This window comes from Rhinopithecus roxellana, chromosome 22, assembly GCF_007565055.1.
Source record: "Rhinopithecus roxellana isolate Shanxi Qingling chromosome 22, ASM756505v1, whole genome shotgun sequence".
In the NCBI taxonomy this organism is placed as follows: Eukaryota; Metazoa; Chordata; class Mammalia; order Primates; family Cercopithecidae; genus Rhinopithecus; species Rhinopithecus roxellana.
In genome coordinates, this window is record NC_044570.1 from 12,431,179 (window position 1) to 12,457,613 (window position 26,435).

The window sequence follows — 26,435 nt, forward strand, 5'->3', positions numbered from 1 at the left end:
TTCCAAACTGGCTACAAAATGACAATAATAAAAACAGTGTGATACTGGTGTAAGGACAGGATTATAGGTGAATACAGTAAAATTCAGAGTCTAGAAATGAGCTCTGACATCTGTGATGAGCTGATTTTCACAAAGGTGAGAAAACCATTCAATGCAGGAAAGAGTAGCCTTAAACAAAACAAAACAAAACAAAGCGTATCCAGGAACAAACAAATATTAACAACCAAAGTATAAAGTTGGATCCTACCAAATTAATTTAAGATGGTTCAAAGTTATAAATGTAAGAACTAAAATTATGGAATTTTTAGAGAAATAAATCGTTGTAAATTATGATGTACTAGGATTAGCCAATGGCTTCTAACATGTGACATCAAAAGTACAAGTGTAAAATAAAAACTGGATATGTTGAATTAAAAATTTTATGGGGCAATGGATACCATGAAGAAAATAAAAATGAAAGAGAATAAGAGGAAGTATTTGCAAACCATGTCTACCAAGAGATTTATATCAGAATGTATAAGGAAATCTTAAGTGTCAATAGAAAAAGACCAACTCAAATATTAAAAAGGCAAAAGATTTGAATAGGCATTTTCCCTAAGAAGATATGTAAATGACCAATAATCACGTAGAATGATGCTCAATGTCATTAACGTACAAGGAAATGCACGTCAAAACTACAATATATACACAATTATGATTCTGTCAATTAAAATAATGATTATTAAATGTAAAGCTACAATAAGATACACTCAGTGAAATGGCTAATCCAACAGAAGGGTAAAAACAAGTACGGTGAAGATGTTGAGAAATTATAATCCTTATATGTTGCTGGTAGGCATATAATGTTGTGCTGCTGCTGTGGAAAACGTCTGTCAGTTCTTCAAACAAATTAAACATCAAATTACTACATGATCCAGCGATTCCAAACAATTCAAAATAGATACTCAAACAAATACTTGCACATGAATGTTCAAAGCAGCACTATACAAATTAGCCAACAAGTGGAAACAACTCAACTGTTTGTTGATGGAAAAGTAAACAACATGTAAATCCAATCAATGGAATATTAGAGCTGTAAAATAAATGAAGTCCAGTTGTTCCGTGGTATCCAGGGAGATTGGTTCCAGGAACCCCCGACCACAAGATACCAAAATATATGTTTGCTCATGTCCCTGATACAAATGTGTAGCCTGGGTAACATGGCGAAAACCTGTGTCTACCAAAAAGATACAAAAATTAGCCTGCCATTATGGTGAGCTTGTAGTCCAAGCCACACGGTGAGGAGGAAGGATTGCTTGAGCCTCAGAAACAGAGGTGGCAGTGAGCCAAGAATGTATCATCACACTCATCATAGGTGACAGGCTCAGGCCCTGTCCTTCCCATTCCCCGACAGAAGTGTAGTATTTGCACATAACCTATGCACCTCCTCCTTTGTGTGTGTGTATATATAAACATAATTTTCTTTTTTCTTATGACGGAGTCTCGCTCTGTTGCCCAGGCTGGAGTACAGTGGCGGGATCTCGGTTCACTGCAAGCTCCGCCTCCCCCGTTCACGCAGTTCTCCTGCCTCAGAGTCCCGAGTAGCTGGGACTACAGGTGCCCCCTGCCACGCCCGGCTAATTTTTTTGTGTGTGTTTTTAGTAGAGACGGGAATTCACCGTGTTAGCCAGGATGGTCTCGATCTCCTGACCTCGTGATCCGCCCGTCTCCGCCTCCCAAAGTGCTGGGATTACAGGCGTGAGCCACCGCGTCCGGCCCTTCCTGTATATTTTAAATCACTTATATACTACTTATAATATCGAATACAAAGTAAATGCTATGTAAATAGTTGCTATATTGCTTAGGGGATAAGGACAAGAAAAAAGTCTGTACATATTTGGCACAGATACAACCATTCATTTATTTTTCCTGAATATTTTTGATCTGTGGTTGGTTGAATCTACAGATGTCTAGGGATTCTGAACCCACTAATAAGAAGGGCTGACTGTACTGATATTATACTACGACCTTGGAAACAAAACAGTTATTATAAGCAAAAGAAGCTAGACAAAAAGACCACTCGCGTCATATATATATATATGAAAAATTAGTAAATTGTACATTTAAAAACAAGGCAATGCATGGTGTATGAATTACCTGATCTCCCAAGTTTTGATGACTGGGAGTAATTGCATCTAAAAGAAACACGTGACATTTTTTAGGGAATTCCCCCTCGTCTCCACTGCCAACTGTTCATATCAAGGAAAATAAGTGGATTTAACAATCGTATAAATGTAAGGAAGAAACGGACAGCGGAGAAAGTGGAGTCTATTTAACAGGTACTAGGTGAAAACAGCTGCGGAGAGTCAAGCCCGCGTGGGTCAGCGGGGAACAGTACGTGGTCCCCATTGCACTGGACAGGCTGGAGTCTGGGTGGGTATCACAGCTTAAAAACTGATATTCTGAAAGCCAATGCACGCACACTTTAAAGTCATATACTTTTTTATCCCTACATCATTGATGACTAGGAACAGCAGGTGACGTCCTTATAAGATTAAGCAATAAGAAAATAGACTTCATGTGTACTCTCACTGGTCATTAATTTCGTACATTCTCTAACAAAAGAATACGGTTGGAATAAAATCTAAACTTTTCCAGCACGGTAATGAGTGCCTTACCATACGGGAAACACCAGCCTGGGAACTACAAATCCCATTTGGCCACACACAGAAGAAATACTCTTCTAGAATGCTGCATTACACTCCAATCCCGAGCAGGTCCAGAGAGCCGCGCAGCCTGCCGGGACTTGTAGTTCTTTAACAGGCATAGGTTCTCGCGGCCACTTTGCGCTCTTTCCGCCAGAAGCCGGAACCAAGATTTAACGTTCCCGACCCTCTAGCACTCCCCAAGATAGGTTGGTAGTGTTAGGATGAGTGGATGGCGGAGGTCAACCTCCTCCGGTCACGTGGGGTACTTGGCATGTAGCGATTGGTCACCAGAGTTATAGGGCCAGGCTTTAAGCCCAAGAGCTTCCGTGATGCTACTCTGCCAGTTTTGCGGCTGAAGTCACCTCGTGGCGAAGTAGGGAAAGAGGTAACACCGAAAAGAGACAACGGCGGCGGCGCCAAGACGATTGGTGCCAAACAGGGCAGAAAGCAACTTAGCTTTGGGGTGGGTCCCGGTCCAGAGGGTTGGAGAAGAATGGCTGAGGGCGCACCCTGGTCTCAGCGGGAAGAGATGCTACCCCGAGGACGAGCTAGGTATGAAAGCCACGAGTGACCGGCACCGCGGGGACCCACGCACCAGGTGTTCCCTTTCCCGTCCCTGCCGTCACCCTACTCCCGGTGCCGGTCACCACCGTCTAGGGCTTACTTGGTTCACAGGCTAGTTCTGCCCTCAAGCTAGTGAGCAGAAAGTGTTGAGGTGCGCTACGCCGGTTGAGGTGAAACTGTTAGGCAGTGTGAAAGCCGGGCTTTGTAGCTGGAGCTGCGCTTTGCACCCCTAGCTACTCTGTCTCCTTTCCCTCTCAGCCACAGGACCGGATGGCAAGTGGCCGTAACCAGTAGGTGAGACCGATTGGGCTCTGGGGCTTCAGTACTTGACACTACCAGCACGGCTACGTCTCCAGCCAGCCAAGGATGAGAGGTGATACCAGAGGACCTCTATCTAAATTGGGCACCATTATTGTATGACAACTTCTCTTGCAAAACCTCTCTCTGTCTCTCTCTCTCTCCCTCTCTCTCTCTCTCTCTCTCTCTCTCTCTCCTCTCCTCTTCTCTCTCTCTCTCTCTCTCTCTCTCTCTCTCTCTCTCTCTCTCTCTCTCTCTCTCCCCCCCCACCCCCCGCTCTCTGTCCTCTCTGTCCTCTCTCTTTTCGTTTCTCCCTTCTTTCTTTCATTGCTGTTTCTCTGTCCTGTGCAAGCCAAAGAAGAAACAAGTGCGGCGTCTTTGATCTCTCAATCCTGGAGACACAAGAAGATTTTCCTTACTTTACTCAAATCGTTTCCATTGAATACCGCAAAATTAAGACGGCGTTTAAAACAGTTGAAATCCCTTTTCTTCTGGGGTTTGGTGCCTAAAGATTAGGAAAGTTTGCACAAGGAGTGCGCTGTAGCATATACAGCTTTCTGCACCCTGAAATATAGAACTGCAAAGAAACGGACTAAAATGGTTTAACCCCCTTTATTTTTCTTTCATTTTAGACATGTTCAAATGTTCAACGTCTTACCTTACCGCTTACTTCATTATGCATTTCAGTACCCAAAAAATCATTCCTTTGTGAAATGTTGAAATAATTTCTAATGTTTCACGAGCTTCAAAAAGGAAGAAAGAAGATTCAGTTTACATTTCAGCAAAATGTCTCTTTTTAAAGCGGATTTACAGTACATTTACACTTGAGCAAAGTTAGGTTTTGAAGACTTGCTTAGGGTCAGATTTATTCATTCATTTATTTATTTATTTTTGGTCTGCGCATAAAGATGTTACTGCTTAATTATCTTTCTCTCTCTCTGTCTCTCTCCCCTTCTCTCCTTGTATTCTAACTGAAAGGTTCAGAACGTGCATAATTGGGAAATAAACTGTTGCCTGAACTTACTGGGGGAGTCAACATTGTCACTTTGGACGTGACACTTATCCTCAGTATTTGCTTCCCCCAGGAGAGAACTGTAATAAAAAAGCATTGCAATTTAATACATAAGCTCAGTAAGTTCCTGTTTATGCTCCTTGGGATGAAACAAAAAGTCCTTCAATTAGAAACAAAGGTTTAATCAAGTAGCATTTTTAATGACCATGTTAAAACTGAAGTAAATGTCCCTTTGAAGGGCAGAGTTCTAGTTAACAGCTAGCTGTGAATATGCAGAATTTACTTCTATTTCTGTCTTACTTTTCTGTACTTACCTCATACTCCTTTCTTTCTTTGCCCATGTTTCTGGCCATCTTTTTGCTTTGGGTTACTTTCTTCCATTATTCAATTGAGATGGGATTGAAATACATAGCTAATTTTTTTTTAATTTTTATTCTTAAAAATTTTTGAATATTTTGTGTATACAAATTCACTTTTAGGTTACTGACTTATCACCTTTATTTTTTATTTCCTCTGTGTCACTGACTGGCAAATAAAAATTACTTAATTTTAACTGAACATCTGCCCCTCTTTTCCAGGATGCAGAAATAATATTTGTGTTGTTTTAAAAATCTTAAGTGAATTAAAAAGAAAAGTGACTCATTCTTTGGTAAGTTACAACACAAGTCAGAAGCTAGAGAAGATGGGCTTTTTTAAGTTTTGTTATTCTCGTGCTGCCTTTCTGTCCCTTAAGTTTTGTCTGTTTTTGCTTAATATATTTTGGGTTTAAGTGAATATAAATTAACATTTGTTAAATCTACTTGGTGGATTAACCTTTTATTAATGGATAGCATCCTTTGTCTCTTTAAAAATATTATGTCTTAAGGTTTATTTTGCCTAATATTAGTGTAATTGTCTCAGTTCTCTTTTGCTTATTATTTTGATGGAATATCTTTTTCTCTTAACACGGTCAAGTGTATAATAAAGTAGTTTGAATTGGTTTATTGTTTATGATAAACTAGTTTGAATCTTAGATTCAGTGGTGTACAGAAACTTTGCTCCTCTATAGTTTTGCACTCTGCCTTCTGATTGTCACGTTACATCTTTATACAGTGTGTGTCAATATCATTTTGTTTTATAAATTTCTTTTTAAAATCATATAGAAAAAAACTTATAATCCCCAAGTTTAATAATGCTGACTTTTATATTTACCTACATATTTATCTCTACCACTGTTCTTTATTTCTCTATATATATTTGAATTATTGTCTGTTGTCCTTTTATTTCTGACTGCAGGGCCCTCTTTTGCATTGTTTTTGTAGGGCAGATTTATTAGTAGTATATTCTTTCAACTTTCATGTATCTGGAAATATTTCAGTTTCTCTTTTATTTTGAAGGATAGTGTTTGAGTTTTTTCTACTTAATAGATCCTGGAGCTTCTTGGATGTGCAAATTAATGATTTTCATCAAATGTGAAGTTGGTTTTGGCTATTCTGCAGATATCCTTTCCACCTCTTTGCCTCCTCTTCCTATTGTGTGTAGTAGGCATGTCTCTGTGTGTTGGAGAGTATCAAAGGTCTTTTAAGCTCTGTTGATTTTTATTTATCTTTTGTTTTCTGTTCCTCAGACTGCATAATTTCAGTTGACTTAGCTTCCAGTTTGTTGATTCTTCTGCCTGCTCAAATCTGGTGTTGAGCCCATTTAGTAAAATGTTCATTTTGTTGTACTTTTCAGCTACGGAATTTAATTTGGTTGCTTATGTATTATTTTGTTCCTTACTGTTTTCCTGATTTTCTTTAGCTCTTTGTTCATGGTTTCCCACGTAGCTCTTTGAATATATTTATGGCCGTTGGTTTGTAAACCATTAATAAGTCTAAAACCTGGGCTTCCTCCAGTGTGTTTTCTTTTATTTATTTATTTATTTTTTATTTCTGTGCGTTGCCCATACTTTCCTGTTTTTTTTTTTTTTTTTTTTTTTTTGCATGACTTACAATTTTTTTTGGAAACCAAAGGCTTTGAGTATTACCATATGGTAACTGTCAAATAAATTCAGATTTAGACATTACAGAGATTATTCTATTAAAGAGAACACTGAATTCAGGAAGCTTAAGCATCTTAAAATCAACCAAATATTTTTCTTTCATAGGGAGGGATAAGCAGGATTAGTAGAAATTTAAGGACAAATTCAACAAGCAAATGGGGAGAACAGAGAGCAGGAACTGTATCTCAAATGGTAAACCAGTTCTTCAGATGAACTGTTAAAGAGGGTCTGTGCTGTATTTTAGTGCATGACCAGTGGTAAGACAAAATTTGAGGTCTGTAGGTGAGAGAAAAGCCTGACTATTCTTAGGTCAAAAGAAAGCATAGATACCCTTTGGCCTTGTCTTGAAGTGGCATTGGAGAATACTTGGTCATAACACTGGAAATCAGATTCTGTCTACTCACCAGGGTTTGTGGTTGCTGGGTTTTATTAGTGAATTTTGGGGTTTGTTTAGTGACTAAACTACTTTTAAGAAGACTGTTTGTGGTCAGCTAGTGAGTTAAATTTTTTGAAAAGCTTGGAACAAACATAAATATCAGTAAAAACTTCCAGTCTTTGTAGATTGTCCGTCTTCAGCCAGTTGATTGGCTGGAGAATTTAAAACTTATCTTAAGTACCACAGTTGGCCATTTGTGTCTGTGAGTTTCACTTTTGTAGGTTCAACCAACTGTGGATTGAAAATATTTGCAAAATTAAAAATAGATGGTTTCATTTGTACTGAACACGTACACTTTTTTCTTGTAATTTCTCTTAAACCATACAGCATTACAACTCTTTACATAGCATTTACATGGTATTAGGTATTCAGAGTACTCAAGAGTTAAAGTATGTGGGAGGCTGTGGGTAGGTTATGTGCAAATACTGTAACATTTTATATAAGGGACTTGAGCATTCTTGGATTTTGGTATTTGCAGGTGGTGTGGGATGGGGGTCTGCCTGGAACCAAGGAATTCCCCAAAGGAGGATGGTACCTTGTTGTGTGCATCCTGACTGTCAGCCAGAGGAGAAAACATAGGGTTTTCTAAGTGTGCATCCTGCTTTGGACATGCATATATCCTTGTAGGTCCCATGGTATTTTTCAATCCTTTATAAAACCTTAACTTTTTTTGTGTATTTATTTTCCAGCCTCTTACTTGAAGGGGTGGCCTGCCCCTCCACACCTATGGGCGTTTCTCGTTAGGTGGAACAAGAGACTTGAGAAAAGAAATGAGACACAGAGACAAACTATAGAGAAACAAAAAGTGGGCCCAGTGGACCGGTGCTCAGCATACAGAGGACCCACGTCGGCACTGGTCTCTGAGTTCCCTTAGTATTTATTGATAATTATCTTTACCATCTTAGAAAAAGGGAAGTGACAGGATAATAGAATCATCGTAGGGAGAAGGTCAGCAGTAAGACATGTGAATAAAGATCTCTGTGACGTGAATAAGTTTAAGGAAAGATGTTGTGCCTTGATATGAATATGTAAACATCTTCTTAAACCTTTTTAGTGCATAAAGAACAGCATTGCACTATTAAGTCACACCTTTCACCCTAAGGCGGTTTTCTCCTTTCTTAGTAAACAACATACAATCGGGTTTTACACTGAGATGTTCCATTGCCCAGGGATGGGCAGGAGACAGATGCTTTTCTCTATCTCAACTGCCAACAACCGCCAAGAGGCCTTCTTTCCTCTTGTACTAGTCCTCCTCAGCACAGACCCTTCACGGGTGTGTCAGGCTGGGGGACGATCAGGTCTTTCCCTTCCCACGAGGCCATATTTCAGACTCTCACATGGGGAGAAACCTTGGACAATACCTAGCTTTTCTAGGCAGAAGTCCCTGCGACCTTTGGCAGTGTACATGTCCCTGGATACTTGAGATTAAGAGAACAGTGATGACTTTTAACCAGCAAGCTGCCTTCAGGCACTTGTATAACAAAGCACATCCTGCACAGCCCAAAATCCATTAAACCTTGAGTCACCACAGCACATGTCTCTTGCAACGACAAGGTTGGGGATAGGGTCACAGATTAACAGCATCTCAAATACAGAACCAAATGGAGTCTCTTATGTCTACCTCTTTCTATATAGACACAGTAACAGTTTGATCTCTCTTTCTTTTCCCCACACTTACTTTCCCTTCAGGCTTTTTAGCCTACATACTACTTTTTTCCTCTGTTTACTCCTTACTTCTATTGGCTTTGTCTTCAACAAATATCACCAGCAGGCCACAACAGCCTTGAGGAAATTCTGTGGCCTTCCCCTGGAGAACCAATAGACAAGTCACCCCCACCACCATAGCTCTTTTTTAAGAGCAAGGTTTATATTCCCTACTGTGGCACCAGCAGTTCACACCAGGAATACTAGCTACTTTCCTAATGGTTGCCCTCAAGGTAGAAATTAGGGATGGTAGGCAGGTAAATTAAAATGCTACAGGACTTTCTGAAATGTAGTATCTTCTTTTTTCTAATCAAGTACTCCTCTGGTTTTTGTAAGTTCTGATTAGATTCCGGAGTTTCAAATTACACTATTTAGATTTTTGCTTATATAAAATTACGTTTTAACCTGATGTCCAAATTAAATCCCTTTGTCTCTTTTCTCTATCTCTTCCCAGTTCTTTTTTCCTTGATCTTAATGTGATGTACAAAGTAACTGTTAGATACTATAGTATCTGTGACAGCATTTAGACATATAAAGTATTATATAAATTTAATATGCTGTTTAAAGCAGTGCATGTGAACTGTGTTAAAATTTTACCAGGTAGTATATTCAAAAGAAAAAAAGATGTTAGTTGACCTCAATATCCACTCAGACACTGAGATTATGTTTTTATGATTCAGCCCATTTCCTAGTTGAATTTATGTTGGTACTTAAAACTGCGAGTTTTATGTGTTGATGATGAGTTGATGGGACAGATTTATAAAATATCCCATGTTGTCTCTCTGTGCCACCAAGATAATTTTGTTAATCTTCATTGCCTTGGATTTTTGTTAGAATGTAACAATTCCAAAATGTCCTTCAATGATCCTCACTCCAGTACACTACTCCCCCTTTAATATGTCATGGCAATATTTGCTAGAGAAGATGATACATTTTGTGTTCTCACACAAGGCAGTATTGTTTGGTGGAGAGCTGATTCTAGAAGTTGTGCTATTAGTTTGGAAGAGAGTTTCTCTTTTAAGAATTGAAGTGTGAACCACATTAAAGGCAATAACATATATGTGGTGGATAGAATAATATGCCCCAACTCGTCAAATCATATTTATGTCCTGATCTCTGATACCTGTGAATATGTTGCCCTGCTTGGCAAAACTCGATTTGCACATGTCACAAAGTAGGATCCTGAGACAGGAAGATTATCTTGGATTACGTAGTGGACGAGTGTAATCAATCACAGTTCTTTTACGAGGAGGGGAGGAAGATCAGTCAGAAAAAGAGATGTCCTAGGAATATATAAGTTTTATTTGTTTTTAAAATATTTTAAAATAAGAAAGAAGATTAAAAGGAGAATTTATAGCTCCCACTGCCCCCCACCAAAAAAAGTAAGGGGATGTCAGAGAGACACAGAGAAAGAGAGAAAAGAGAGAGAGTGAGAGAGAGATCTCAGGATGTTTTGCTGTTGATTTTAAAGATGGAGGCAGGAATATAAACCAAATAATGGAGACAACCTCTGTAAACTGAAAAAGAGAAAACAGACTATCCTCTGTGAAATAATAAATATATTTGGTCTTTGCCCCCTTTTCCTAATATATAGCTCCTAAAACCCTTGTTGTTGGGATGCTGGGATAATTTTTTCTTCTAATATGTAGTCTTTGACCTCCAGTTCCTGACATGGAGCTCTTATGACCTTTCTAATTTCGTGAGTAATAGGAGCATTTGACAAATAGCTGCTAAATCCCTTGGAATTTCCTGGTGATAGGAGAATCTTTTTCTAATGAGGTGACTATTAGTGTGTTCTTAGCCCCAGCATGGGAGGCAGTTGCCAGAGAAACCAACCTTGTGATTAGAAGATTGGGACTTTCAGTCTTATCCCAAACTCTTCAGAGACAGCACCAGAGGCTGAAGGTTTAGTTGATCACCAGCCACCAGTAATGTAGTCAGTTATGCTTATGCATTGAAGCCTCGTAAACACCTAGTGAATGAGGTTTAAATAACTTCCGGATAGCTTGATGTGTGAAGGGTCCAAGAGGTTCCTGGAACAGGGAAGCCTCATGCTCCTTCCCACATACTTCACTGTTTGCATCTCTTCTGTCTAGCTCTTCATTTGTAACCTTTGTAATATTCATTATAATAACCCTGTAAGTGTAAGTGTTTCTCTAACTTCTGTGAGCCACTCTAGCCAATTAATTGAACCTAAGGAGGAGGTTGAGGGCAGCATAGTTTACAAAATGAGCCGTGTGGCTGACATCTGAAATGGGGGCAGTCTAGTGGGACTGACGTCTTAAATTGTAGAGATTTTCATTCTTTCTAGGTGACTAGTGACCAGAATTAAATTGAATCCTAGGCTACCCATTTGTTGTCCGCTGAAGAATTGCTAAGAATGGACAGAAATCCTCACATATTGGTGACCAGAGATGAAATATTCTGTATTGAGAGTTTAGAAGAGCACACTTAGACGAGACTTAGAGTTTCGTTTTTCCTAACAGTCTGGCAATAGTGTCAACATATGTTAAAATGATCTGGGTAAAAATAAAAGGCTTGATGTCTCTTAACTTATTATTATTGGTTTAATTGGAGCTGGGGAAGTGTAGCTTCATAAAATTGTGACCAAGTAGTTCCATTTAGGTAATCCATAAAAGTTGAGAACCATTGGAAATCTAGAAATGTGTGACTTGACGATTCTAATTGAGTGACCCAGTTAGTGGCCTTTTCCAAAACAAGTAAGGCAAAAGCATATTTCAGCATCTTTGGGCATTACAGTCTTTGGTTTTGGATTCCCTAATTCTTTTGCTGCCAAGGTTGGCATTTAGATTCATAGAGATATCTCCACTTGCAAATAATCACAGTGTTAGAGTTTTAGAACTAGTTGTAACCCCTTTCAGTTTTATAGATAAAATAGCCATAAGTATTAAGTGTAAATACAGTGCAGTTGTGCATGCTTTAAAAGGCAAACTTAGTGATCTAAGATAGAGGATTACCTTATGAGAACCTACTAGTAGTGTAGAAATTATGAAACTAAACATGACTATAATAATTTACCCTTTCTGAAACTCTTTTACTAATTCTAGGCTTCTTTTGATTTCCTCTTTCCTAAATTTAGCAATGACTATTTCTCTTCTAATTTACTTGTGAGTAGCTCTGTGTATTCGTTTGTGTACCACAGCAATCACTTCAGGTACTTTCGCTGTTACAGGGAGTACTTGTACTAACTCCTAGGATGTTATTTTGTTGGAGTTTTATATTCGCCGTCAGAACTCCATGTTTACTCTGCTCTTGAAAGACCATACTCTTTGGAATGTTGTAGTTATTGATAATCATTTATTCTCATGTTTTCATGTCTTTGATTCATATCCCTGGACAAACTGTAATTGGCTCGTCCTGCGATTATCTGTTTATCATACCTGCCTATAAGTTATTTCTCTAGATTAAATGAAAAAGTAGATTAAAAGCTGTTGCAACTGGCTTCATGACAGTGAGCCAAACAATGAAGGACAAGGGAAAATGCTTTATGTGAATTCTCTGTCACCTGTGAATTCTCTGCCACCACTCATTTGCATTAATTGATATACCAACCACTTAGCAATTTGAGACCTATATCTTAGGTATGGTTGGCTAAGAAGAAAGTGAAACTTTTCACATTTCCTTGGATTTGCCTGACAATAGGTGCCAACATCTGGACTTCACTAGACGATGTCTTTCCTTTGATTCTTTATATATCCCTGCTGTACTTAGGTAGCACTTCTCAAACTTTTTGGCCTAAGATACTTTTAGTTAAAAATTATTGTCTGGGTGCAGTGGCTCATGCCTGTAATCCAGGCACTTTGGGAGACTGAGGCAGGTGGATCGTGAGGTCAGGAGATTGAGATCATCTTGTCTAACATGGTGAAACCCCGTCTCTACTAAAAAATACAAAAAATTAGCCAGGAGTGGCAGCGGGCACCTGTAGTCCCAGCTACTCGGGAGGCTGAGGCAGGAGAATGGTGTGAACCCGGGAGGTGGAGCTTGCAGTGAGCTGAGATCCGGCCACTGCACTCCAGCCTGGGCGACAGAGCGAGACTCCATGTCAGAAAAAAAACAAAATGTTTTTTTTTTTTTTTGAAGACCTTAATGTGGAATCAGTGAACTCTTTTCTGTGTTATATTAAACTTCAGTCATCTTTTTTTATGCTTTAATTGAATTTTGTCCTTTTCAATAATTTTGTAATGTTTATCATTTGGAAATATTGGTTCACTGAGTTGTATAGATCTTTCAGATGGTTTACAATTTTAGAAAATGAGATTTGTCAATATTAGTTACTACCCTTATCAGAAAAGTCTTCAAAGAGTGGGAAACTGCCAGATTAATGCAGATTGAAACTTTCCAAAATTCTAATTTTCATTAGAAAGCTTGATTTTTATCATTGCAATGAATAACTGTATTGTTTATCCTCCCATACTTATTTGGTTCATTTTCTGTAAAATGTCTGACCTTAATTAGGATAACCATAGTAGTAAGAACTATTATACTATCATATCTTGTATACTATTATTATTATAAAAACATGTAGGAATGTTTATTGACAATAACACACAATAGCAAAGACGTGGACCTAACCCACATGCCCATCAATGACAGATTGGATAAAGAAAACATAACACATAGCCACCATGCAATATTATGCAGCCATAAAAAAGGGATGAGTTCATGTCCTTTGCAGGGACATGGATGAAGTTGGAAAGCATCACTCTTAGCAAACTAACACAAGAACAGAAAACCGAACACTGCATGTTCTCACTCATAGGTGAAAGTTGAAGAATGAGAACACATGGATACAGGGAGGGAAACATCACACACCAGGGCCTGTCAGGGGTGTGATCCTAGGGGAGGGATAACATTAGGAGACATACCTAATGTAGATGATGGGTTGATAGGTGCAGCAAACTGCCATGGCATGTGTATACCTATGTATACACATGTATAAACCTGAACGTTCTGCACAAGTACCCCAGAACATAAACTATAATAATAAAAAAAGAAGTATGAAGGATCAGAAATTGTATTTGCAAATTAATAAAATTGCCATAGTTTATGGATATTGACAGAGCTATTGAAACAATAGTTTCTCTTTTTTTTTTCTTGTGATGGAGTCTCGCTCTGTCGCTGGCAAATACAAGTGCAGAATGGGGATAGGGGACCCAGCTACCTGTTTTCCCCTGTGACTGACCTAGTTCTGGACCACAAGGATACTGACCACAAAGTCTCCCTATGATGGCCCACCCTATGATGGCCCACACAAGCAAGAGAGGAGAACATAATGGAATTCTGAAAGGTTTATAGATAATCTCATCCCATTAGCATCTCACATTTCTGGACAAACCATGTACTGTGAGTAGGGGATGTCTGAATGGAAGTCAAAGTTATAGTTACTAGAAATCCAGACTGTGGCCGTAGAAAAACCTACACACAAGGGAAGTAAAATACTAACCCATCCAGGGTGGAGGGGAGAGGCGCGATCTCGACTTCTCAACTCACTGCAAGCTCTGCCTCCGGGGTTCATGCCATTTTCTTGCCTCAGACTCCTGAGTACCTGGGAGTACAGGCACCCACCACCAGGCCTAGATAATATTTTTGGTATTTTTTAATAGAGATGGGGTTTTACTCTGTTAGCCAGTATGGTCTCCATCTCCTGACCTCGTGATCCGCCCACCTCGGCCTCCTAAAGTACTGGGATTACAAGCGTGAGCCACTGCGTCCAGCTGAAACAAGTTTTTCACAATGGCATCTACCACTGTGTCCACATTTGCGCCTCTGTCCTGAACCTCATTTCCTATAAGTTGATGTGTTGAGAACCAGACAGTATTTACAAAATAGAAGACAAATCATGAGCTTATGGAACCTGAAACTTTTTATACTGGACAGTGTGGTAGACAGAACACGGACTGCCCAAAGATGACCATGTTTTAAGTCCTGAAATCTGTGAATTATCATATGATGACCATGTTTTAAGTCCTGAAATCTGTGAATTATCATATTGGGAAAAGGTGCTATTGTAGATGTTGTTTAAAGTTAGGATTTTGAGAGAGGAAAATTATGTAGGGCTATCTGGCTGCGCCCAGTGAAATCACAAGAATCTTCTTAAATGAAAAAAGAAGGCAGAAGAGTCAACCAGAGAGATGGCATTATGCATAGCACTGGACTTGTCATTACTAGTTTTGCAGATAGAGGAAGCAGAGATCTAAGAAATGCAGGCAGCCTCTAACTAATGTTTAAAAATCTCATTTTCTAATATTGTTAGCCTGTGGAAGAGGCTAGGGCACATATGCTCCTGTAGAGTCTCCAGAAGGAATGTAATGTAATGAGATAAGCTGCTAAACTTATTGTAATCTTACACAGGTAGTAAGCAAACCTACTCTTTGCTTATAGATGTAATAGCATTTTTATTTTTTTCTAAGACTGCTTGGTATACAGGAATCCTTGAAAAAATACTGTGGAACAAAAGTGCTCTGTATCTCTGCTCCTAAAATAGCAGAAATACCATACTGACTTCGGTTCAATTTTCCTTTGATTATACAACTTCATTGGCAATGTTGTTTAATCTGACCATCATAGGCTGAGACGAGATCTGTTCAGTTTATCTCATAAGTTTACTAGTTAAATCTCAAACATATTATACTTTTGTAACTGAGTGACTGCCATTGTAAGGATAACTACTTCAGTGTGCGTATAAATGAGTCAGTTGTCCCTTTTGGGGTCTTCAACAAATAAGCAAAGATAACCTCATTGTGGAGAGCACTTCACAGTTGTTTTTAGGGTTACATAATCTACTCTGTATCCTTAAACACTTGAAGATCTGTTATAACTACTTGTGACATAGTAGTCATAGTATTTTCTAATATTAATACCTGTCTTCCACCCGGGAGGCATATGTGGTGTGTCTGCAAATAACGTGTTTATGATTATTGGGGTCCCCTATACTGGACCTATGTCCGTGTTCAAGTGGCCACAGGGTTACTGTGCTTTAACATGACTCCTTGGCTGGCTGTTAAGTGAATAATTAAAGTGAGTCTTTTTTGCAGGAGCTAACTGAGACCAATCAGTCACTTTTCCTTTCTGTATGTAACACAAGCTGGATGGCATTTGTCTGTTCATAGAATGACTAATGACTACAGGAGTCGGAGAAGACATCCAGCGATAATTAATTGGGAAGGTTTGGGAGCTGGGACATCCATTGAATGGCAATCAAATCATCTGAGTTGACTAGCTAGGAAAGCAAATTTAGCAGGCTTACTGTCTTTGGGAAAGACACACAAGGGTATATGCATGTGCACACATATTGTGTATGTGTAAGTCTTCAGGAGGAGATTTAAAAGAATCATTAATGTCCTGTTCTTATACCTTAGAGTCTTAATATTTTAATTCCCTTGTTCCTAGGTTTTTCTACTGCCACAGTCTGTGTTTCTAGTAATTATAACTTTGATTTCCATTCAGTCATCCCCTACTCACAGTACATGGTTTGTCCAGAAATGTGAGACGCTAAAGCGATGAGAGTATCTATAAACCTTTCAGAGCTCCGTTATGTTCTCCTCTCTTGCTGTGTGGGCCATGATAGGGAGACTTTGTGGTCAGCATCCTCATGATCTAGAACTAGGTCAGTCACAGGGGAAACCAGGTAGCTGGATTCCCTATCCCATTCTGCACCTGGATTTGTCAGGGAAAAAAAGAAGCATTATGCCTGAAGAGTAGAATGCCAGAATAGAATGCTGAATTTTCAGAGTAGTTTTATATTCATATAACTGTGCATCTTTTTTGTCCTGATAATTACTCAGGAGGAAACTAAGAGGGCATGATCCCTTTCTGTGGATAGCTATACTCAGTGTCCCAGTTTTCCTTTGGGACACTGGGACACAGACAGAGACTCAGAAAGTCTGCATGGATTAGCTGTTCATTCGCCATAGCTCCTCAGTATGCCAGGAGAGCTATGTATGGCCTTTGGTTTCATTCAGGGACTGGGAAACTTGACTCCATGCCTAGTCATTCTTCTCATTAAAGTAGCAGAAGTCATGTTAGAGACATTATTGCTGCACTTAGTACTCCTGCCTTTAAAGCTTTTTTCTGACACTTCCTGAAAGTAGCCTCAGCTCTCCATATGAAACAAAGGCAACCTTATGCACAGCCTTCTTAGGGAACCCTCAGACAGTTAAAAACCTAGTTTCACATTTTTTAGAGAATAAGATCCTCATTGCTCCCTCTGGCACTAGCAGTTTGCACCAGGAGATCTGTTGGCTACTGTTACCCTAGGGTATGGGGGTGGTATGCAGGCACTGAGAAATCTTACAGTACTTTATTATGGAAAACAAACTTTTTTATTCAGTAAGCTTTCCCCTGTGTTGTAAAGTTTTTAAAAGATTGTAGGAGTCTGAAAAAGTTTGACAGATTTGCTAGCTCCAGCTGTTTTGTGGAGAGTGAACCTTGGATTTTCATATGCCACCGTTATATGATGATACTTGGTAATGATTTATTTTTAATATCTTCTTTTTTTCTTGAAATTTTTTTTCTGCCTTTTGTGAGGTTTGTTTGCCAACCACCCCCCCTTTTTTTAAATTATACTTAAGTTCTAGGGTACATGTGTACAATATGCAGGTTTGCTATATATGTATATACATGCCATGTTGGTGTACTGCACCCATTAACTTGTCACTTACATTAGGTATATCTCTTAATGCTATCCCTCACCCTTCGCCCTACCCCACAACAGACCCCAGTGGGTGATTGTCCACCCTGTGTCCAAGTGTTGTCATTGTTGAGTTCCCAACTATGAGTGAGAACATGTGGTGTTTGAATTTCTATCCTTGCAATAGTTTGCTCAGAATGATGGTTTCTAGCTTCATCCATATCCTGCAAAGGACATGGATGCATCCTTATTTATGGCTGCATAGTATTCCTTGGTGTATATGTGAATTTTCTGAATCCAGTCTATCATTGATGGACATTTGAGTTAGTTCCAAGTCTTTGCTATTGTGAATAGTGCTGCAATAAACATAGGTGTGCATGTGTCTTTATAGCCGCATGGTTTATAATCCTCTGGGTATATGCCCAGTATATGGGATGGCTGGGTCATATGGTACTTCTAGTTCTAGATCCTTGAGGAATCGCCATACTGACTTCCACAATGGTTGAACTTGTTTACAGTCCTACCAACAGTGTAAAAATGTTTGTATTTCTCTACATGCTCTCCAGCACCTGTTGTTTCCTGACTCTTTAATGATCACCATTCTAACTGGTGTGAGATGGTATCTCATTGTGGTTTTGATTTGCATTTCTCTGATGGCGAGTTATGATGAGCATTTTTTCATGTGTCTGTTGGCTGTATGAATGTCTTCTTTTGAGATGTGTCTTTTCATACCCTTTGCCCACTTTTTGATGGGTTTTTTTGATTTTTTTCTTGTAAATTTGTTTAAGTTCTTTGTAGATTCTGGATATTAGCCGTTTGTTAGATGGGTAGATTGTAAAAATGTTCTCCCATTCTCTAGGTTGCCTGTTCACTCTGGTGGTAGTTTCTTTTGCTGTGCAGAAGCTCTTTAGTTTAATTAGATCCCATTTGTCAATTTTAGCTTTTGTTGCCATTGCTTTTGGTGTTTTAGACATGAAGTCCTTGCCCATGCCTATGGCCTGAATGGTATTACCTAGGTTTTCTCTTAGGGTTTTTATGGCTTTTATGTCTAATATTTAAGTCTTTAGTCCATCTTGAATTAATTTTTATGTAAGGTGTAAAGAAGGAATCCAGTTTCAGCTTTCTACATATGGCTAGCCAGTTTTCCCAGCACTGTTTATTAAATAGGGAATCCTTTCCCCATTTCTTGTTTTTGTCAGGTTTGTAAAGATCAGATGGTTGTAGACTGTCAAAGATCAGATTGTTGTAGATGTGTGGTTTTATTTCTGAGGGCTCTATTCTGTTTCACTGGTCTGTATCTCTGTTTTGCTACCAGTATCATGCTGTTTTGGTTACTGTAGCCTTATAGTATAGTTTAAAGTCAGGTAGCCTGATGACTCCTGGTTTCTTCTTTTGGCTTAGGATTGTCTTGGCAATGCAGGCTCTTTTTTTTATTCCATATGAAGTTTAAAGTACATTTTTCCAATTTGGTGAAAAAGTCATTGGTAGCTTGATGGGGATGGCATTGAGTATATAAATTACCTTGGGCAGTATGGTCATTCTCACAATATTGATTCTTCCTGTCCATGAGCATGGAATGTTCTTCCATTTCTTTATGTCCTCTTTTATTTCGTTGAGCAGTGGTTTGTAGTTCTCCTTAAAGGAGTCCTTCACATGCCTTTTAAATTGGATTCCTAGCTATTTTATTCTCTTTGAAGCAGTTGTGAATGGGAGTTCACTCATGATTTGGCTCTCTGTTATTGGTGTATAGGAAAGCTTGTGATTTTTTTAACATTGATTTTGTATCCTGAGACTTTGCTGAAGTTGCTGATCAGCTTTAGGAGATTTTGGGCTGAGACGATGGGGTTTTCTAAATATACAATCATGTCATCTGCAAACAGGGACAGTTTGACTTCCTTTTCCTAATTGAATACCTTTTATTTATTTCTCTTGCCTGATTGCCCTAGTCAGAACTTCCAACACTATGTTGAATACGGGTGGTGAGAGAGGGCATCCCTGTCTTGTGCCAGTTTTCAAAGGGAATGCTTAAAGTTTTTGCCCATTCAGTACGATATTGGCTGTGGGTTTGTCGTAAATAGCTCTTATTATTTTGAGATATGTTCCATCAATATCGAATTTATTGAGAGTTTTTAGCATGAAGGTCTGTTGAATTTTGTTGAAGGCCTTTTCTGCATCTATTGAGATAATCATGTGGTTTTTGTCTTTGGTTCTATTTATATGATGGATTACATTTATTGGTTTGCGTATGTTGAACCAGCCTTGCATCCCAGGGATGAAGCCCACTTGATCATGGTGGATAAGCTTTTTGATGCGCTGCTGGATTCGGTTTGCCAGTATTTTGTTGAGGATTTTTGCATCGATGTTCATCAGGGATACTGGTCTAAAATTCTCTTTTTTTTGTTATGTCTCTGCCAGGCTTTGGTATCAGGATGATGCTGGCCTCATAAAATGAATTCTGGAGGATTCCCTCTTTATCTACTGATTGGAATAGTTTCAGAAGGAATGGTACCAGCTCCTCTTTGTACCTCTGGTAGATTTCGACTGTGAATCCATCTGATCCTGGACTTTTTTTTGGTTGGTAGGCTATTAATTATTGCCTCAATTTCAGAGCCTGCTATTGGTCTCTTCAGATATTCAGTTCTTCCTGGTTTCGTTTTGGGAGGGTGTATGTGTCCAGGAGTTTATCCATTTCTTCTAGGTTTTCTAGTTGATTTGCATAGAGGTGTTTATAGTATTCTCTGATGGTAGTTTGTGTTTCTGTGGGGTCGGTGGTGATATCCCCTTTATCGTTTTTTATTGTGTCTATTTGATTCTTCTCTCTTTTCTTCTTTATTAGTCTTGGTAGCAATCTGTCAATTTTGTTGATCTTTTCACAAAACCAGCTTCTGGATTCGTTGATTTTTTTTGGAGAGTTTTTTTGTGTCTCTATCTCCTTCAGTTTTGCTCTGATCTTAGTTATTTCTTGCCTTCTGTTAGGTTTTGAATGTGTTTGCTCTTGCTTCTCTAGTTCTTTTAATTGTGATGTTAGGGTATCAATTTTAGATCTTTGCTGCTTTCTCCTGTGGGCATTTACTGGTATAATTTTCCATCTACACACTGCTTTAAACATGTCCCAGAGATTCTGGTATGTTATGTCTTTGTTCTCATCGGTTTCAAATAACATCTTTATTTGTCTTCATTTCATTACGTACCCTGTAGTCATTCAGGAGCAGTTTGTTCAGTTTCCATGCAGTTGAGCGGTTTTGAGTGAGTTTTTAAATCCTGACTTCTAGGGTGATTGCACTGTGTCTTTCAGACAGTTTGTTATAATTTCTGTTCTTTTACATTTACTGAGGAGTGCTTTACTTCCAACTATGTGGTCAATTTTGGAGTAAGTGTGATGTGGTACTGAGAAGAATGTATATTCTGTTGATTTATGGTGGAGAGTTCTGTAGATGTCTATTAGGTCCGCTTGATGCAGAGCTGAGTTCAATTCTGGATATCCTTCTTAAACTTTCTGTCTCATTGATCTGTCTAATGTTGACAGTGGGGTGTTAAAGTCTCGCATTATTATTGTATGGGAGTCTAAGTCTCTTTTTACGTCTCTCAGGACTTGCCTTATGAATCTGGGTGCTCCTGTATTGGGTGCATATATATTTAGGATAGTTAGCTCTTCTTGTTGAATTGATCCCTTTACCATTATGTAATGGCCTTCTTTGTCTCTTTTGATCTTTGTTGGTTTCAAGTCTGTTTTATGAGAGACTAGGATTGCAACCCCTGCTTTTTTTGTTTGTTTGTTTTCCATGTAGCTTTGTAGATCTTCCTCCATCCCTTTATTTTGAGCCTATGTGTGTCTCTGTACGTGAGATCTGTTTCCTGAATACAGCACACTGATGGGTCTTGACTCTTTCCAATTTGCCAGACTGTGTCTTTAGTTGGAGCATTTAGCCCATTTACATTTAAGGTTAGTATTTTCATGTGTGAATTTTTTCCTGTCATTATGGTGTTAGCTGGCTTGCTCGTTAGTTGATGTAGTTTCTTCCTAGCATTGGTGGTCTGTACAATTTGGCATGTTTTTGCAGTGACTGGTGCCAGTTGTTCCTTTCCATGTTTAGTGCTTCCTTCAGGAGCTCTTGTAGCACACGCCTGGTGGTGACAAAATCTCTCAGCATTTGTTTGTCTATAACAGGTTTTATTTCTCCTTCACTTATGAAGCTTAGTTTGGCTGGATATGAAATTCTGGGTTGAAAATTCTTTTCTTTAAGAATGTTGAATGTTAGCCCACACTTTCTTCTGGCATGTAAGATTTCTGCTGAGAGAGCCGTTGTTAGTCTGATGGGTTTCTGTTTGTGGGTAATCCGACCTTTCTGTCTGACTGCCCTTAACATTTTTTCCTTCATTTCAATTTTGGTGAATCTCACAATTATGTGTCTTGGAGTTGCTCTTCTCGAGGAGTATCTTTGTGGTGTTCTCTGTATTTCCGAATATAAATGTGGGCCTGCCTCGCTAGGTTGGGGAAGTTCTCCTAGGTAATATCCTGGAGTGTTTTCCAACTTGTTTCCATTTTCCCATCACTTTCAGGTACACCAGTCAGACGTAGATTTGGTCTTTTCACATAGTCCTATATTTCTTGGAGGCTTCAGTTCTTTTTATCTTTTTTCTCTAAACTCTCTTCTCCCTTCATTTCATTCAATTGATCTTCAATCACTGATATCCTTTCTTTCACTTGATCACATCAGCTAGTTAGGCTTGTGCATGCCTCACGTAGTTCTCGTGCCATGGTTTTCAACTCCATCAGGTCATTTAAGGACTTCTCTACAGTATTCATTCTAGTTAGCCATTTGTCTAATCTTTTTTCAAGGTTTTTAGCTTCTTTGCGATGAGTTTGAACATCCTCTTTTAGCTGGAAGAGGTTTGTTATTGTCCATCATCTGAAGCCGTTTTCTCTCAACTTGTAAAAGTCATTCTCTGTCTAGCTTCATTCCATTGCTGCTGAGGAGCTGTGTTCCTTTGGAGGAGAAGAGGCACTCTGATTTTTAGAATCTTCAGCTTTTCTGATCTGGTTTCTCCCCATCTTTGTGGTTTTATCTAGCTTCGGTCTTTGATGATGGTGACGTGCAGATGGTGTTTTGGTATAGATTTCCTTTCTGTTTGTTAGTTTTCCTTCTGACAGTCAGGACCCTCAGCTGCATGTCTGTTGGAGTTTGCCAGAGGTCCACTCCAGACCTTGTTTGCCTGGGTATCACCAGCGGAGGCTGCAGAACAGCAAATAATGTGTAACGGCAGATGTTGCTGCCTGATCTTCCTTGGGAAGCTTTGTCTCAGGGCCACCTGGCTGTATGAGGTGTCAGTCAGCCCCTACTGGGAGGTGTCTACCAGTTAGTCTGCTCTGGGGTCAGGGACCCACTTGAGGATGCAGTCTGTTTTTTCTCCGATCTCAAACTCTGTGCTGGGAGAACCATTACTCTCTTCAAGACTATCAGACAAGGATGTTTAAATCTGCAGAAGTCTCTTCTGCCTTTTGTTTAGCTATGCCCTACCCCCAGAGGTGGAGTCAATAGAGGCAGGCAGGCGTCCTTGAGCTATGGTGGGCTCCACCCAGTTTGAAATTCCCAGCCACTCTGTTTACCTACTGAAGCCTCAGCAATGGCAGGTGCCCCTCCTGCCTCGCTGCTGCCTTGCAGTTCAATCTCAGACTGCTGTGCTAGCAGTGAGCGAAGTTTCATGGGCGTGGGATCCTCTGAGCCAGGCATGGGATATAATCTGGTGTGTCAGTTTGCTAAGGCTGTTGGAAAAGCATAGTATTAGGGTGGGAGTGTCCCGATTTTCTAGGTACCTTCTGTCACAGCCTCCCTTTGCTAGGAAAGGGAATTCTCCGACCCCTTGCCCTTCCTGGATGAGGCAGTGTGCCACCCTGCCCTATGGGCTGCACCCACTGTCTGACAAGCCCCAGTGAGATGAATCTGCTACCTCAGTTGGAAATGCAGAAATCACCTGTCTTTTGTGTCACTCATGCTGGGAGTGTCAGATTGGAGCTGTTCCTATTCGTCCATCTTGGAACCTCCTAATTTTAATATCTTTATACTTTGCAGTTAGGTCACCTCTTTGTGAAATTAGAAACCACCAGATTTACTTTAGATTGTTAGGAAGTAGTGTTACTTGGCTGGGCATGGTGGCTCACGCCTGTAATCCCAGCACTTTGGGAGGCTAAGCAGGCGGATCACGAGGTTAGGAGATGCAGAGCATCCTGGCTAACATGGTGAAACCCTGTCTCTACTAAAAATACAAAAAATTAGCTGGGCTTGATGGTGGGTACTTGTAGTCCCAGCTAGACAGGCAGCTGAGGTAGGAGAATTGTGTGAACCTGGGAGGCGGAGCTTTCATTGAGCCAAGATCAGGCCACTGCAGTCTAGCTTGGGTGACAGAGTGAGACTCCATCTCAAAAAAAAAAAAAAAAAGTAGTGTTACTTTACAAACCTCTATGAAAAGCAAAAAAAAAAAATGTTAGGCTTTATGACCTGCTTGTTGATTGTCAGATATACAAAATGTACAAAAGCATAGAGGTATGGAAAATTGAACTTTTTAGCGCTGCTTGGTTTTCTTTGCTTGATAACATTTAACTCTTTCTTCAACTTTTTTGCTTACTACTCTCCTTCCCTCTAGTTTGTGAGTAGCATAATGGAAGAAGCTGGAATTTGTGGGCTAAGAGAGAAAGCGGATATGTTGTGTAACTCTGAATCAAATGATATTCTTCAACATCAAGACTCAAATTACAGTGCCACAAATAATAAGCATTTGTTAGAAGATAGAGAAGGCAGTGACTTTATAACAAAGAACAGGAGTTGGGTGAGCCCAGTGTCAAGAAATGAGCTTCCTGCACAAGAAGTAACCCCTCCCCGTGGTCAACAAGATTTACAATGCAACAGGAACAAAGAAAAAGTCTTAGGTAATGATCTCTGGTCTATGGGTGAATGTTGTCACATACTAGTCTTTTTGTTTTACATTTTTCGCAGCATGAGTGATTATGAACTTGGCCTGTTTGGAGGTAAGTGTTGCCTAGTAAACTTGTTTCTTCAGTTGGTTTAGTCCACCTGTCATCTCCAGTTATGCGTAGGGAACAAAAACAGCAAAAAAAGCCCATTTATAAGAAACTTAGTTACTTCTCTGTGTAAGAGGAACTTATGTTTTAAGAAATGTTGAGGCCAATTTGATGTCATTAGTATTTGATTTACCTTGCTTTTGTACCTTTGAAAATAACCTAATAATTAGTATGAAAACAATATGTATGCATATTTTGCTTAAAAGATTATTCACTGAAATTTAGGGAGGACGTAATGCTATCTGTAGTTTAGAAAGAGTTAAATAAGACTGATTTTTAGAATTTGTTTTATCCCTTCCATTCTGTTAGCTTGACAATTAGGATTAAGAATATGATATGTCAAATTTCATGACTGAAATCTGAAATACCTTAATAGTTGCCATCCTTATTATACTAACATATACACTGATAAGTGTCTTATATGTATGACTGAAACTTGGAATTTTTATTCTTAATCCATTTTCTGTTACCCTGGAAGACTAAAAAATGTATAGTAATATATAAAGTAATTGCAATTCCTTGAAAATAAGACAGATATCTTAAAAACTGATAGCCCCAAATATATGTGTAAAATATAGCTTGAAGTTAAAATTGTTTAAAAAGCTTTAAATGAAAATCTTTATGAAAATGCCAGTTATGGCCGGGCGCGGTGGCTCAAGCCTGTAATCCCAGCACTTTGGGAGGCCGAGACGGGCGGATCACGAGGTCAGGAGATCGAGACCATTCTGGCTAACACGGTGAAACCCCGTCTCTACTAAAAATGCAAAAAACTAGCCGGGCGAGGTGGCGGACGCCTGTAGTCCCAGCTACTCAGGAGGCTGAGGCAGGAGAATGGCGTGAACCTGGGAGGCGGAGCTTGCAGTGAGCTGAGATCCGGCCACTGCACTCCAGCCTGGGTGACAGAGTGAGACTCCGTCTCAAAAAAAAAAAAAAAAGAAAAGAAAAGAAAAAAAACAAAAAGAAAATGCCAGTTATATTAAAGTTGTTTTTTACACATACACATTCAATAACAATATTTATTTATTCTTTTTTTCTAGACACACAGGGTCTTTCTCCATCACCCAGGCTGGAGTAGAGTGGTACAATCATGGCTTATGGCAGCCTTAAACTCCTGGACTCATGATCCTCTAACTTCAGACTAGAGTAGCTGGAACAACAGGCATACACTACCACACATGGCTAAATTTTTATTTATATTTTGTTGTAGAGATGGGCTGTCACTCTGTTGCTCAGGCTGGTCTTGGTATTCTGTCCTGTAGCAGTGTATGTTGGCTACATATATTGGCCTTGGCTTTTTCAAGTGTCACGATTACAAGTGTGAGCTACTATATACCCTGCCCAGCCTATCTTTCTTAGTTGACTTTGCTATGAATGAGAACATAATTTAGTACTAAAATTTTATGTGCATACAAAAGTATTTGAAGTCAGCCTGTTTTCCCTCAACCTACAGTACTCTGTAAAGCGTATCAAAAGTCAAGGTTTTCTAAAGATTATTTTTTTAAAGAACTGTGTTATATATGAGAGAGAATAAATCAAAAGGTACCTATCTCCATCTTTACCAGTAGAACCTTATTATGTATTTCGAAGCACCATTTGACTGAATTTCAGCTACTTGCTTGTCCCTTCCAAAATTATTATAGTACTCTTTTAAGACTTTTCCTCAAGGGAAGAGTCATTTTAACTTCCTTTTCTTTGATCTAAACCTAACACCCAGAATATGCTTAGTAGATCATCCCAAAACTATCATAACTTGTTTAAGTTGTTCATAGCAAAAGTTACATATTACAAAGAGTTATGAGCATCTTAGGGAGTGAATAGTAACTGAATATCCTTCTATAGTTGTCCTTTCCTAGCAGGAAGCCTTATTCCCTGCCCTTTTAGATATCTTAACCTAAATACTGGTTAGGCAAGAGTAGTTCTTAAACTTGCAGTAATTATCTTTCACTGCGTTTAAGGGCTAAATAGCTAGTAGTGGTACTTGGTAAAT

The 26,435-nt window shown here is 39.2% G+C and overlaps 1 protein-coding gene across 6 annotated transcripts in view; it reads left to right on the forward strand.

The window, feature by feature from the left end:
• Positions 1-2,992: 2,992 nt before the first annotated feature.
• LOC104663102 (gamma-taxilin-like) overlaps positions 2,993-26,435 on the forward strand; it is a 43,594-nt gene continuing 20,151 nt past the window's right edge. For 4 of the 6 annotated variants that reach the window (XM_030926302.1, XM_030926307.1, XM_030926305.1 and 1 more), the window contains exons 1-4: positions 3,000-3,072; positions 3,510-3,624; positions 5,139-5,209; positions 24,013-24,295. In XM_030926302.1, the coding sequence (XP_030782162.1) occupies positions 3,618-3,624; positions 5,139-5,209; positions 24,013-24,295 (361 nt within the window). In that variant the 5' untranslated portion in view covers positions 3,000-3,072; positions 3,510-3,617. Of the gene's footprint in view, positions 3,240-3,509; positions 3,625-5,138; positions 5,210-24,012; positions 24,296-26,435 lie in introns of all 6 variants that reach the window. The other 2 variants (XM_030926303.1, XM_030926306.1) reach the window with 2 other exon arrangements.